The sequence below is a fragment of the Myotis daubentonii genome, chromosome 1 (assembly GCF_963259705.1).
Source record: "Myotis daubentonii chromosome 1, mMyoDau2.1, whole genome shotgun sequence".
Taxonomy (NCBI): domain Eukaryota; kingdom Metazoa; phylum Chordata; class Mammalia; order Chiroptera; family Vespertilionidae; genus Myotis; species Myotis daubentonii.
In genome coordinates, this window is record NC_081840.1 from 184,031,008 (window position 1) to 184,043,707 (window position 12,700).

The following is a 12,700-nucleotide window of genomic DNA, read 5'->3' on the forward strand; positions in this document are numbered from 1 at the left end:
CGGACCGGCCTGACTCATCTGGGACGGGTGGCCCAGGTGGGGAGAACTCAGGGGGCGGAGGGACTGGAGGAGGCGGGCCGGCCCTTCCCCCAGAGCCAGGCAGGAGGCGTCGCCAGGGCGCAGGTGAAACCGATTCCGGCCTCTCCCGGGAACTCTCGCTGCCTGGACTCCCGGCGAGGGGCTCGCGTCGCGCAGGGCCGGCCCTGCAGCCAGCCAACCTCTCCCACCCGGGCTGCGTGCGGGGACTCAGCCGGGGGGCTTCTCCCCCCGAGATCCGCGGCCCTTTGGCGCGCTCGGGGCTGCCAGCCGCGCCGGCGTCTGCGGCTGATGGAGGCGGTGGCGCCGCCCCGAGTGCAGGTGACACTGGACAGGCCGAGGTTTCGGCGGGCGGGGGAGAGCTCGGGGCGGGAGAGCGACGGACACTCGGGGACCCGGGGACGACCAGGCAGCGATGGCCCAGGAGTTGAGCCAGGAGGCACTGCTGGACTTTCTGTGCCAGGCCGGGGGCCGAGTGACCAACGCCGCCTTGCTGAGCCACTTCAAGAGCTTCCTCCGCGACCCCGGCGCGTCCCCCGGCCAGCACCAGCGCCGCCGCGAGCTCTTCAAGGGCTTCGTTAATTCGGTCGCCGCAGTGCGCCAGGACCCCGACGGCACCAAGTACGTGGTTCTCAAGAAGAGGTACAGGGACCTTTTGGGCGAGGAGGGGCTGCAGCGACCCCGAGACCCGCCCGCGGCCGCCGCCCCTGCAGGGGGAGCTGCGCCCTGCTCCCCGCCCGCCGCGCGCCCAGGGGAGGCGCCGCGCCAGCCGAGGCGGCGGCGGCGGGGGAAGGAGCAGGAGGAGGAGCCAGCAGGTGCCGCAGCGCCCGCAGCGGATCCAGGTTGCAATGGACTCTCCGCCAGCGGCGCCCGGGAGGCGGCCCGGGGAGGCGGCGGCCGAAGACGCGGCTCTGACCCCAGGGCGCCGGTGTCCGCGGCGGCGGCGGCAGCTGCCCAGGTCGGAGCGAAATGCGCGGCGGCGGAGACGCAGGGCCGCTGCTGCTGGGAATGTCTCCAGAACGGCCTGGGGGGGCTCCCGGGCGAGCCGCTGGCCGGCGCACTCCCCGACCCCGCCACCGCTCGGGAGGAGCCGGCGCGGGCTCCAGCTGCCCCAGATGACCGCAGGGCTCCCGGCCAGGAGCAGGGAGGCGCTCCCGCTGAGCCTGCGCCGGTACCTGCAGCGCCCCTCTCTTCTCCTCCAACCGTCGAGGCTACTGGGAGCGGGGCTTCCCCGCCTGCCCTCCTTTCCAGCTGTCCTCCTCCCGGAGACCGGCCGGAGCTGATGACCCCGGGCGACCTCCATCACTCCAGGCAGCAGCTGCAGCAGCAGCAGCAGCAGCAGCGCACTCGGGAATGGGTGGCCAGACATCCCCACGCGCACGAGGCCCGGGACCAGGGCCCCACCAGAGTCTGGTCAGTGCTGCCAGAGAACTTCCCCTTGGAGCTGGGCTTCGGGGTCCCAGAGCCTAATTCAGCGCCTTTAGACCCTCCTGTTTCCCCTCATTCTCTCTCCCCTGCTGTTCCGGAGGCCTGGCCCGGGAACGCCCCCTTGGCAGTCTTTCGCAGCATTCGTTCTCAGCTGTCCCTCCAAGAACTGGATGACTTTGTGGACCAGAACAGTCACAGCAGCGAGGAGAGCAGCAGTGGGCCCAAAGAGTCCCCTGGGGGTTCTGAAGAGGGGCTGCGCATCGCCCTAGGAACCCCAGATTGGAGAAAGCTCAGGAATTCAGCTGGAGGCCTTTCTCCGAAGGAGGGCGACTGCAGCAGGAGCCCTCAAGGCCTCAGAAACAGAGGGGATGGGCACGCCCCTCAGCAGGTTCCACCTGGGGCGAATGGTCTTGCCGGCCAGCCCCAGGAGCCCTTGCCCTCACCAGCTCCCAGGTTAAGGAGATCCCTCAGGATGAGCTCTCGGGCAGGGAGAGCTGCATTGTCCTCCTCGGATGAGGAGTGTCTTGAGGAGGACTTGCTGAAAAGGAGCCGGCGCCCGCCAAGGTCCAGGAAACCCTCTAAGGCAGGAGCCGCGTCCAGCCCCAGGGTGGATGCTGCGTTGACACCGAACCCGGCTGATGTGAAAGCTGCTGTTGCTGCCAGGGGTCGTCTACACAGTGTGTGCGCCCCAGGTAGGCAGGCGCCTGCAGCCTTGGTCCCGCACAGACCGGAGCACAAGCCGTCTCTGGTGCCCCTGGATGCCAGGGAGCATGAATGGATGGTGAAGCTTGCCACTGGCTCTTGGATTCGCGTGTTGACTTTGTTTTGGGAGGATCCTCAGCTGGCTTTGCACAAAGACTTCTTGACTGGGTACACGGCTTTGCACTGGATAGCCAAACATGGCGACCTCAGGGCCCTGCAGGACTTCGTGGGGAGTGCCCAGAAGGCAAGGGTTGCTCTTGATGTGAATGCGAAGTCCAGTGGTGGGTATACCCCTCTGCACCTTGCAGCCATTCATGGCCACCAGGGGGTCATGAAATTGCTCGTGGAAAGGCTGGCTTCGCGGGTGAATGTCCGGGACAGCAGTGGGAAGAAGCCTTGGCAGTATCTGACCCGTAATACCTCTGGGGAAATATGGCAGCTCCTGGGAGGCCCTCGGGGCAAGCCTATTTTTCCTGTCTATCCCTTAGTCCGAAGCTCTTCCCCCACCAGGAAGGCCAAGAGCCGGGAGATATCTAGACATATCACCCGAAAGACTTCCCTTGCTGCGCTACTCAAAAGTCAGCACCACAGGTGGAAATCGGCCAACCAGTATGAGAAATTCCCCACTCCCAAGGAAAGAGAAGAGGACAGTGACTAAGGCGGACCCCTGTCTCCAACATGCAGCCACTGCACCTCCATCCTTGAGCTACTCAGTGAGAGAATTCAGGGGGAACAGAAAAACTGCCAAGGTGTGGTAAAGAGAGAGATCGAGTGAGATGGCCTCCCTAGTATTTACCTGCCTGGATTTTTTGTCAGCGCATCATGGACCTCAGGGGTTATTCAAGCTTCTGACAGCTCAAGTCCTTGGGCCAGTGAGACCTCTACAAGGGGCAGAGCCACGTGCTTAAAAGCAGCAGGTGTCCTTCCTCTTCCCTGTCACCTCTGCGCACAGTAAGCACATTGTTCTCTGTAGCAGCAGTACCAGGCCTTGGCTAGAGGGGACAGCTGTCTAACAAGAAGGGAGGCACTTCCAGGAATTGACAAAGCTCAAACAGAGTCCGCTCTGGCTGGTAGTTCTCTGGCTTCTCCTCATTTGGAGAATAATTTGGCTGTGGGTGGAAAGCTCCAGATTTGAAATCAGATGGCCCCTCTTTTCTTTTTCTTTATTCTTTTTAAAAATCTTTTTTCATTCTTTTCCCCTCCCTCCCTCCCTCCTCCCTCCCTCTATAACTGCTTTCCTCCCTCCTCCTTTTCCCATTCAAATCAGTGAAATAAACTTATTACCAGAGAGTAGAATTTGATTTAAGATATTCATTCCTCAGCTCTGTCCTGGTTTTCCTTTGGAAGCTAATGCATGAAATGATTAGTGCCTCCTCTGGGTTTCTTCTCCACGATCAGAGAAGTTGTTGGGTAAGATCCAGTTATGACTGATATTCAGGCCCTGTTTTTTTGTTTGTTTGTACGTTTAAATCGACCTAAGGGAAACTTTCCAAATGTAAACACTGTTGGCTCATTTGCCAAGTGACTGCAACCAGCTTTCATGGAAACTCCCTATGTTACAGACAGCAGAATTAGCATTCGTAGTTTTCAGTAGGTTTGAATGGCCAGTGTTCGCACTCATGAAAGGAGAAAAAGGATTTCTCTTTGGGGAAGCAGTGAGGGTTAAGAGGTAAACACCTCCCCACCAGGAATTTTCAAAGCTGCTAAATATAATTTTGTTTGCACTGAACTTGTTGCCAATTAAGATTAAATATTAGCCTGAAGTGCTGTTTCTAACAGGAAGCGCTCCTTTTAATCACTTGTGACAGGACTGATCTTTGTGGACCCATGAAATGAGAACATCAAGATTTCGGAATATAAATTCAAAGAGGGATGAAAAATGAAATGTCTAAGTGCAAATTGTTAATTTTTTATGGAAATGTTTTCATGTGCTGTGGCAATGATGCTGTATTTTAAAAGTATTTTTGTATTTCTTCTGGTTATCTCCCCCCCATTAAAATTGAAATATCAACAAATCTTTATAATTTATTATATTTGTGCTGATTACTGTTAACTTTCTTCTTTACAAAATTGTGTCTCAGTGAATGTCAAGTATTTTTTGTTTGTAGTTTTACTTTATCATTTTGCTGAAATAAACATATCGCTGTTCTATTATAAACCATATAGGTATAATAAAGAAATCTAAGGGTTGTTTTTTCCAAAGAGACCTATACAAGGGATGACACTTGGGCAAATCAAATTAAAAAAAAAAAATGAAGACAGCCCTGGCCGGGTGGCTCACTGGTTGGAGCGTCATTCCATACACCAAAAGGTTGCAAGTTCATTCCCCTGTTCGGAGGCAACTGATTGGTGCATTCCGGAGGCAACTGATTGATGTTTCTTACATCGATGTTTCTCTGTCTCCCTTCCTCTCTCTCTAAAATCAATACAAACATATCCTTGCTTAAGGATTTAAAAATAAAGAAAATATAGGGACAATCCTAGCCATGGTTAGGAATGATGAAAATTAAAAAAAAAAAAAAAGATAAACATCTAATGCAAATACTTTAGTAAATAGGTGCTTTTCAAGGAAAAAAAATTACAAAAATATCAACTTCTTTTAAAAACCAAAGAATGTTTTTACTTTACCATATTTTTTTCCACTACAATTTATTCAACAAATATGTTTTGTTCATGCCGTGGGATTTATATAGGCGAGTGGGACATGACCTCTTCCTTCTTGAAATTAAAATCTAACAAGATTTGTTGTTGAGTGATTTATACCCTATCTTGCTCCCAAGGTGTCTTCTAAAGTTGCATTATATGAGATATCAGCTTTTAAAATGAGGCAAAGAGATAAAAATATGATACCAGGAATGAACACAAAACAATCATAATGCAAGAAAAAACAACTTCTAAGTGTCCTAAGTACAGAATTAAGTGCTCCAGAGTATTTCAGAGGTGAGATTCCTTTAGGCTGGGGAAGTCAGAGAGGCTTCACTGCGGCCAGGAATCTTTTAATGCACGATGCTGGCTTTCCATAGAAACCAGCTTTGTTGGTTCTACCACATTCTTAACTTCTGCTTCAGTGTGTGATTTGCATAGCACTGGTGTTGGCTGAATGCTTAATGGTTAGAACACCGTCTTGGGTTTCAACTTGGTTCTCATGAAGATTCGGAGCGCGCTGGCCTTTGTCCACATGTCACACTTATAACTGTGGTCGACTCTCTTACATGGCCAATGTGTGTTGGGAGGGTGCGGGCAGAGGAGGGTGATGAGCACAGAGTTAAAACACAGATCTGATCGAATCGCCCTCTTGCGCATGTTGTGAAGTTCAGGCTAGAAGAGCTGCCAGGCCAAGCACATTTTCCCAGCCTCCTGCCAACCAATGCCTGCCATGAACCCCCCACTGAAGCCACACCAGCCCACCGGGGGCACTAACCACCCTACCCTCTCACTCTCTGTCTTGGTGCTGAATTCCTTCAGCTTAGAACCCCCTTTTGTTGTACTCCTGGTGGACTTACTGTTAGTTTCCCAGGGACAGTTCAGATCTCACAGCCTCTATGAAGAGTCCAGGGTGAAGACCTACAAGCCAGAAGAGGTAAAGCTCCTTTATCAGAATTCTCACAGTTCTGTGCGCACATCCCACTTACAGTTTTTGCCATGTAGTATTTTAGCAAATTGTTCGAAAGTTCTGTTTTTCCTTAAGACTTTGAATACCTGGAGATTAAAGAATGTACTTTCAATTCATCTAAATGTACTAGGTATTTATGGAGCATCTGTTGCGTGATAAAGACAAGGAGAGTGTGAGGGTGGGGTCACTGAAAGGTAATTCCAGAACAGTGAGGTAAGCGGATAGACATGGGCATCGAGGCTATGAGAATACAAAGCAGCATTTGTGGGGCACGTTCTCTGTCGGGCTCTATGTTTTTGCTGAAAATACAACATTTAGTAAGATACACATGTTTCCTGTTCTCACGGCACTTTCCTGGACAGGGAGGTCGAGAAGGTAAAATAGACACTGGATGGGCTTTGAAGGGCCAAGTGGAGAAAGAAGGAAAGAATATTCCAGGGAAGGAAGGAGCAGAAGCAAAGCCACACCTTGTGGTTGTGAGGGATGCGTGGCCACTGCTGTGGGGCACATGAGCTGATGTGGAAAGAAATGAAGATGGACAAGTAATTGAAGGCCAGGTTGAAACAAAGACTTATTTTATGGTATGTCAATTTTGATATGGCATTTTCAAGGATGCTGGAATTGTCAGAGCTCCTCCAGAAAACCTTAGTGTTATTACAAATATAGATATTTTCCTAAAGTCTCAATTTGAAGACAAAAATCCCCCACAAAAACATCAAAGTATTTACCTAGGGATGTGCTCAAGTTTAGAGTTTCCCTTTCAGCCCTGGCCAGTGTGGCTCAGTTGGTTGAATGAGTCCTCTCCACTGGGAAGTCACAGATTCTATTCCTGGTCAGGGCATATGCTGAGGTTGTGGGCTCAATCCCCAGCACAGATGTTTTTTATTTTCTCCCTTTCTCTCTCTCTATAGTCAATAAAAACATACTGTATTTTTTTTTAAGTTTCCCTTTCAAATTTTTCCTCTTTATGTTAATGCAGCGGTTCTCAACCTGTGGGTTGCAACCCCTTTGGTGGTCGAATGACCCTTTCACAGGGGTCGCCTAAGACCATCTTGCATATCAGATATTTACATTACAATTCATAACAGCAGCAACATTACAGTTATGAAGTAGCAACAAAAATAATTTTATGGTTGGCTCACAACATGAGGAACTGTATTTAAAGGGTCAGAAGGCTGAAAACCACTGTGTTAATGCTTACTTCCTAGTAGGCAACAAAGTAATATAACAAATGGAAATTTAATATTAAAAGCAAGCATTAGAAACTGCTGATAATCTTAGCTCAACCACTTGCTTTTTTTTTCATAGTTGTAAAGTAGTGAATTTTAATCTTGTAAATATATACACTATTGACCATATTCTTATTTTCTGCTAGTGAAATTGTGTTTGGTTCAACATTTCAGGATCTTACACATGGCATGCCATGACTTCCAGATCTTTGATTCCTCTATAAATTTTCCTAAATAGTAACTTTATTGAGATACTAGAGGCCCAGTGCATGAAATTTGTGCCCTGGAGGGGAAGCGGGGGAGGTTCCTCAGCCCAGGTTGCAAGACAGCGCAGGCCAGGCCGAGGGACCCCACTGGTGCATGATCAGGGCCAGAGAGGGATGCGGGAGGTTGGCCAGCCCAGGAGGTACCCCAGGAGGGCTCTAGGGCATGTCCAGCCCATCTCTCTCAGTCCTGATTGGCAGGACCCCAGCAGCAAGCTAACCCACCAGTTGGAGCGTCTTTCCCCCTGGTGGTCAGTGCATGTCATAGCCAGCAGTTGAGTAGTCTTAGCATATCATTAGCATATTACACTTTGATTGGTTGAATGACCGACTAGACAACCAGACACTTAGCATATTAGGTTTTTATTATATAGGATAATTTACATACCATACAATTAACTGTTTAACGGGTACAATTTAGTGATTTTTAGAATAGTCACAGAGTTGTGCAATCACCACCATAAATTCCTGTCTAAGTGTGAGAACCACTGACCCAGGCAGAGGAAGCCATTGACAGTTCACCGCAGGGGAATGACATAAACAGGCTGAGGTGAAGCAACGAGTTCTCTTGCAAGAAAGACAAGCTAGAAGCGAAATCAGTCAGGTGCTTATAATGTCTTAGTTTCCTGTTGGACATATTAGGACTGTTGATTCGATCAGCAGAATATGGTGATTGAGGTTGGATGGCTACAATGTGTAGAGAAAATTTTAGTTGGAGGGGCTGCTTTGGTTGATAGGAATTAGAAGGGGTCAGGTAAGATCCAAAAAGAGCCCCCTGTTTCCTCTCATTGCTCAGAGGCCCCGTTTAGTTCATTACTGTGATGACAGTCGGTTCATGGTGGCACTGACCTAAGAGTGTACATCCAGTCTCAGGCTGGTGAGCACAGCAGTGCTGTTGTGTGTGCTTATCTTTGCCAACTTCAAACACATGATTAACAAGGTGTGATCAAAGGGTAGAATGGCGCAGCACTCAAGCTCCTGACAATGAAGCAAGGCTGCTTGCTTTCCTATCCCCCCTTGGAGAAGGTCTTCAACCTCTCAATTGTCTTATCTTGAAGGTGGATTTTTTGAGAGGATCAAATGAATTAATACAGTACCTGGCACATGGTAAATGCTCAATAAATGTGAGCTATTAATATTTTTAAACACCATTCAAAATATACAGCTCACTTTAAATTTCATCTATGCTGAAAAAATAGAAATCCTCTAGTTGACTTAGAAGGTGCTACAAGAATAAGATTTACTAATAAAGCCAAACATTTCCCCTTATACTTCTATATAAAAATATGCTTGTGTTTCTCATTTCAAATGAAAAAAGACTGTTCAGCTATCTCTTGTGGGTAACAGTCATTAGCTATTATGCCATTAAGCTGAACTATGTCTAATTGAAGTTACATACACTAACCCCCAACAAATAAGCAACTCTGGTGGGGCCTGGAACTGAAACCCAGGCAGAGCTCGTAAGGGGTGAGGCTGATGGGGAGGCGTGTGTGTGTGTGTGTGTGTGTGTGTGTGTGTGTGTGTGTGTGTGCTGAGCCACTATCACTTAAGAAATTGAAATATCTAAATTTAACCATACAGTAAATTTTATCAAAATCCCACTAACTTGGTCAAAATAAAGTCTCATCTTGGATTAAAAATTATTGACCTATTGAACTGTTGCTTCTCCTTGGTATGGAAATAGTACTTCTTGATTTTTTGTTCCCAAGTTTGACTTCTCTTTTCTACGTCTAAGACGTGAGATTTTTAAAAAGGGCTTAGATGTATGTAAATTATACTTCCATTAAATAAGAAAGTGACAAGACAAATAGGCGAAAGATGTTTATCAAATTGCCTCTTGGTGCCAAAACCAGGACTCTGATTTGAGAGGCTCTAATTCTTCCATGCGTTCGATTTCTCTTTTTGAGAAGAGTGAACACTCCCAAAACCTAATAGCTACTAACAGGTGTTTTTGTGCCATCGCTCTTTCTGAAACCATAATTGTTAATCTTATAGGACTCGAAGCTTTTTGTTAATATGGTCTTGTCCCCACATACAGTTAGCTTTCCAGTGAACCCTTATCCTTTGGTGTCAATCAGGGAAGAGCCTCAGGGACATGAATGTGGTGAACACAGTGACTTGCCACAATCCCACAATGGGCGTCGTTGCCTGAGAGACTGGGCTGGCTAAGGTAGGCCTGAGGCAAGGAGACGTAGGGCCAGAAAGAGTCCCATTTCTCTAGTGGTTTGAGGAAGTGGGCTTGCCAAATCATATAAGGGTTTATAGATCAGAGCAATTGAAGTTTTGAATTAAAACAAACTTTTGAAAGTGAGCAAAAGGAATATTCAGTCAGCAGGTGACAATAGCTTTGCCTGACTGATGGTCCAGGGAGAGTCACATTCACTTATTTTTAATTGTTTAATATATTTATTTTTCCATTGGAATTGGTACTATATCTTGAGTTCAAGTAAGGAAAAGTTTAGGTCTTCTGAGCAGGCAGACAGCCCTGAGAGAGGTGTTGGGAGTGGGGTGGAGGGATTGAGCAAAAAAAAGAAAAAAAAGAGAGCTCACGGGCAAGGACAACAGTGTGGTGATTTCGGGGCAGGGGGTGGGGGGGTAGATGGGGGTGGAAGAGAGCGCAGAGGGGATAAATGGTAATGGGAAAAATAAAATAAGAAGTTTAAGTCTTTAGGTGGCTGAAAGTGGGGCGTTCACAATCTATTTGTAGACCAGACTTTTGCTTCAATGTTAACTTCCATTCTCCGCAGTCAAAGGCTATATCCTAAGTGTATCAAGTTTTCAATTATTTTAAAAATCATTTCTTGAATTCCTTTGACTTGAAGCAATAATGTTCTTTTGTGTCTACTCTAACCAGTGTCTTGGTCCTGGTTCTGGGTGCCTGCCTTTTCAGGCAGGAAGCCTCTCCTCCAGGAAACAGAAAGACAAGAGGGCACGCCTCGCTGTGACCTCACGTCTCACACCTGTAGCTTTTCTGTTTGTTTGGGGTCAGTGGAGACATGAGACAGGTGTGAGTCAGACCTGACTGAAGAATGTTTACTGTGCTGGATTACAACTTAAAATGGGCTAGATCTACCAGTATCACTGGTCTGGAAGAAACATCCTCAGGTGAGGATTACAAAAAAAGAATAGCCCTGGGCTGGGTTGGGCTGGGCTGGGCTGGTGGGCTGGGTAAATAAAGGTACAAGTGCCATCCAAGAGGTAATCCCAGTAAAGGCCTCCTGAGCCCTGCCTGTCTCCTCTGCTGGCGGTTTCCCAAGGTCCTCACTTTCCTATAGTCCTGCCCACGGCCTTCTGCCCTAACCCCTCCCCTTCCTCACCAATTTCATAGGGAAGATGTGGACGTGTAAGCAGGCACCAGCCCCTTAGCTTTAATAAGAAAAAAGAGGAAGAATGAAAGAAGGAAGGAAGCAAGATGTTATACAGGGTAAGAATGATGACAACGCAGCCATTGACCGGTTTGTTGAGGCTTTTTTTTTTCTTTGTGGCTCTGACTCTTGAGGAATCATTGCCTCTTAATTATACACCTGATGGAGAAGAACTCAGGGCCCGCTGCAAATGAAATTAAATTCCCTTTAGAATTAGCTGAAAGCTTCCAGCACAGATTCCTGTTTCTTCCAGCACAGACTCCAAGCAGCTGGCTATGTATTTGGCAAGTACTGCGATTGTGATCGCATGGAATGTGTCTCTGGGAAAGGAGTCTCTGCCAGACAGGGAGACTCACTGCACCTCCGAGTTTTAAGATAATTGAATTAGGTTGCTGTGCCCATGAGGTGCTATCATTTCTCATCCAGACAGTGATGAATAGCAAAGGTTCTTGGAATTAGGAAAGGAAGCTTAATGTAGTTTTTTAGCTTATCTATATATATAAAAGCCTAAGTGACCGCCCGACTGTCCCACTGTCCGGTAGCTATGATGTGCACTGACCACCAGAGGGCAGGCGCTCAACGCAGGAGCTGCTGAGCGACGGCAACTTTGCAGAGTGCCCTCTCACACTCTGGGACCCCTTGGGGGATGTCAGACTGCCGGTTTTGGCCCGATCCCTGCAGGCCAGGCCAAGGGACCCCACCGGTGCACGAATCCATGCACTGGGCCTCTAGGATTCTATATGAACAGAACCATCAAAGGAATCAGCTTACAGATGATAAAGGCAACTAACTGCTCATGTATTACATTGCTGTCCCAAGGTGGCAAGATACTCATTCAGATTTAAAGCCTAGGCATTTTCTGTTTTTCTATTTTCTGTTTTTCCCTAAGGGCAAGTAAACTAATGTGAGGTGCTCCAACTTGGGGTTGCTAGGGTCAGCTGTGCTGTAGGCTAGTGTATTTTGTATCTTCTCTAGCCCTCATTACAATTCACCACTTCTTAATTAGAGGCAGGTCATGACCTTGGAAGATGAAGGAAAACATGTTTTCTCACGTGTGGTCTGTGACTCATCTATGTCATTGCTTTGCTTGTCAGATAAAAATGGCAGGGGCTTGAACTCCATCCCAGATCTAGTGAATCTGCATTTCTGGGGCCAGGACTGGGGAATCTTATTTAATCCACAGGCTTTGGTAATTATTCTGCTCACTGAAATGTGAGGACAGATTCCTGTTGTACCTTCTTCAGGCATAGTAAAATAACAAACCATGATAAGAAATATATCAAAATGCTAACAATGGTGTGGTTTGTGTGGTAGGACAATGTATGGGCTTTCTGCTTTAAATCATTTTCTAAATTTTAAATGTGATTTTATTAATATTGTAATTTTTTCTTTTTTTCCCTTTTTAAAAAAATTTAAATTCTTTATTGTTTAAAGTATCACATGAATCCCACCCCCCACCCCCCCCACACACCCTTGGCCTCCCTTGGCCGCTCCCACCCCCCAGCACTCTATTATACTTTCTAAAGTACAGTAAACATTGAAGCAAATAACATGAAAACCTTTTTTAGAGCCCATGTGACTAAAATGGATGTCTCTGACGGAGTTTTTGTTTAGAACTTTCACTTTGAGCGTATAGGGACAAAGATTTATAACATGCGTGAGGCTGCTATGAATATTTCTGCAGAGGCTTTTGTGTGAACATATGTTTCCAATTCTTTTGAATATATACCAAGGAGTGAAATGCTAAGTCATATGGTAACTGTATTTAACTTTTTGAGAAACTGCCCAACTATTTTCTCCCGGGATGTTGTTTTGTTTTTGTTTGGGCCTCTGGGGTATTTTGAATGTGCCCCTCATCCTGATGCTTTCATCCTTTCAGGTCCCAGCTCACACAGTACTTCCTCTAGAAGCCTTCTCCGGCCATTTAATTTGAGATCAGATGTCCTAAAATCTGAGGTAGAAAATATCACCCCAGCACTCTCCATATTCTTTCCCACTGCTTGTTTCTCTCTTCCCACCAGCACACCCCTAGTCTTTGAGTTCTGTTAAGAGGGAATACATATT

The 12,700-nt window shown here is 47.5% G+C and overlaps 1 protein-coding gene across 1 annotated transcript; it reads left to right on the top strand.

The window, feature by feature from the left end:
• Nucleotides 1-99: 99 nt before the first annotated feature.
• SOWAHB (sosondowah ankyrin repeat domain family member B) lies at nucleotides 100-4,181 on the top strand. The gene has a single exon (XM_059667902.1). The coding sequence runs from the start codon at nucleotides 452-454 to the stop codon at nucleotides 2,822-2,824; it is 2,373 nt and encodes a 790-aa protein (XP_059523885.1). The 5' UTR covers nucleotides 100-451; the 3' UTR covers nucleotides 2,825-4,181.
• Nucleotides 4,182-12,700: the final 8,519 nt, after the last annotated feature.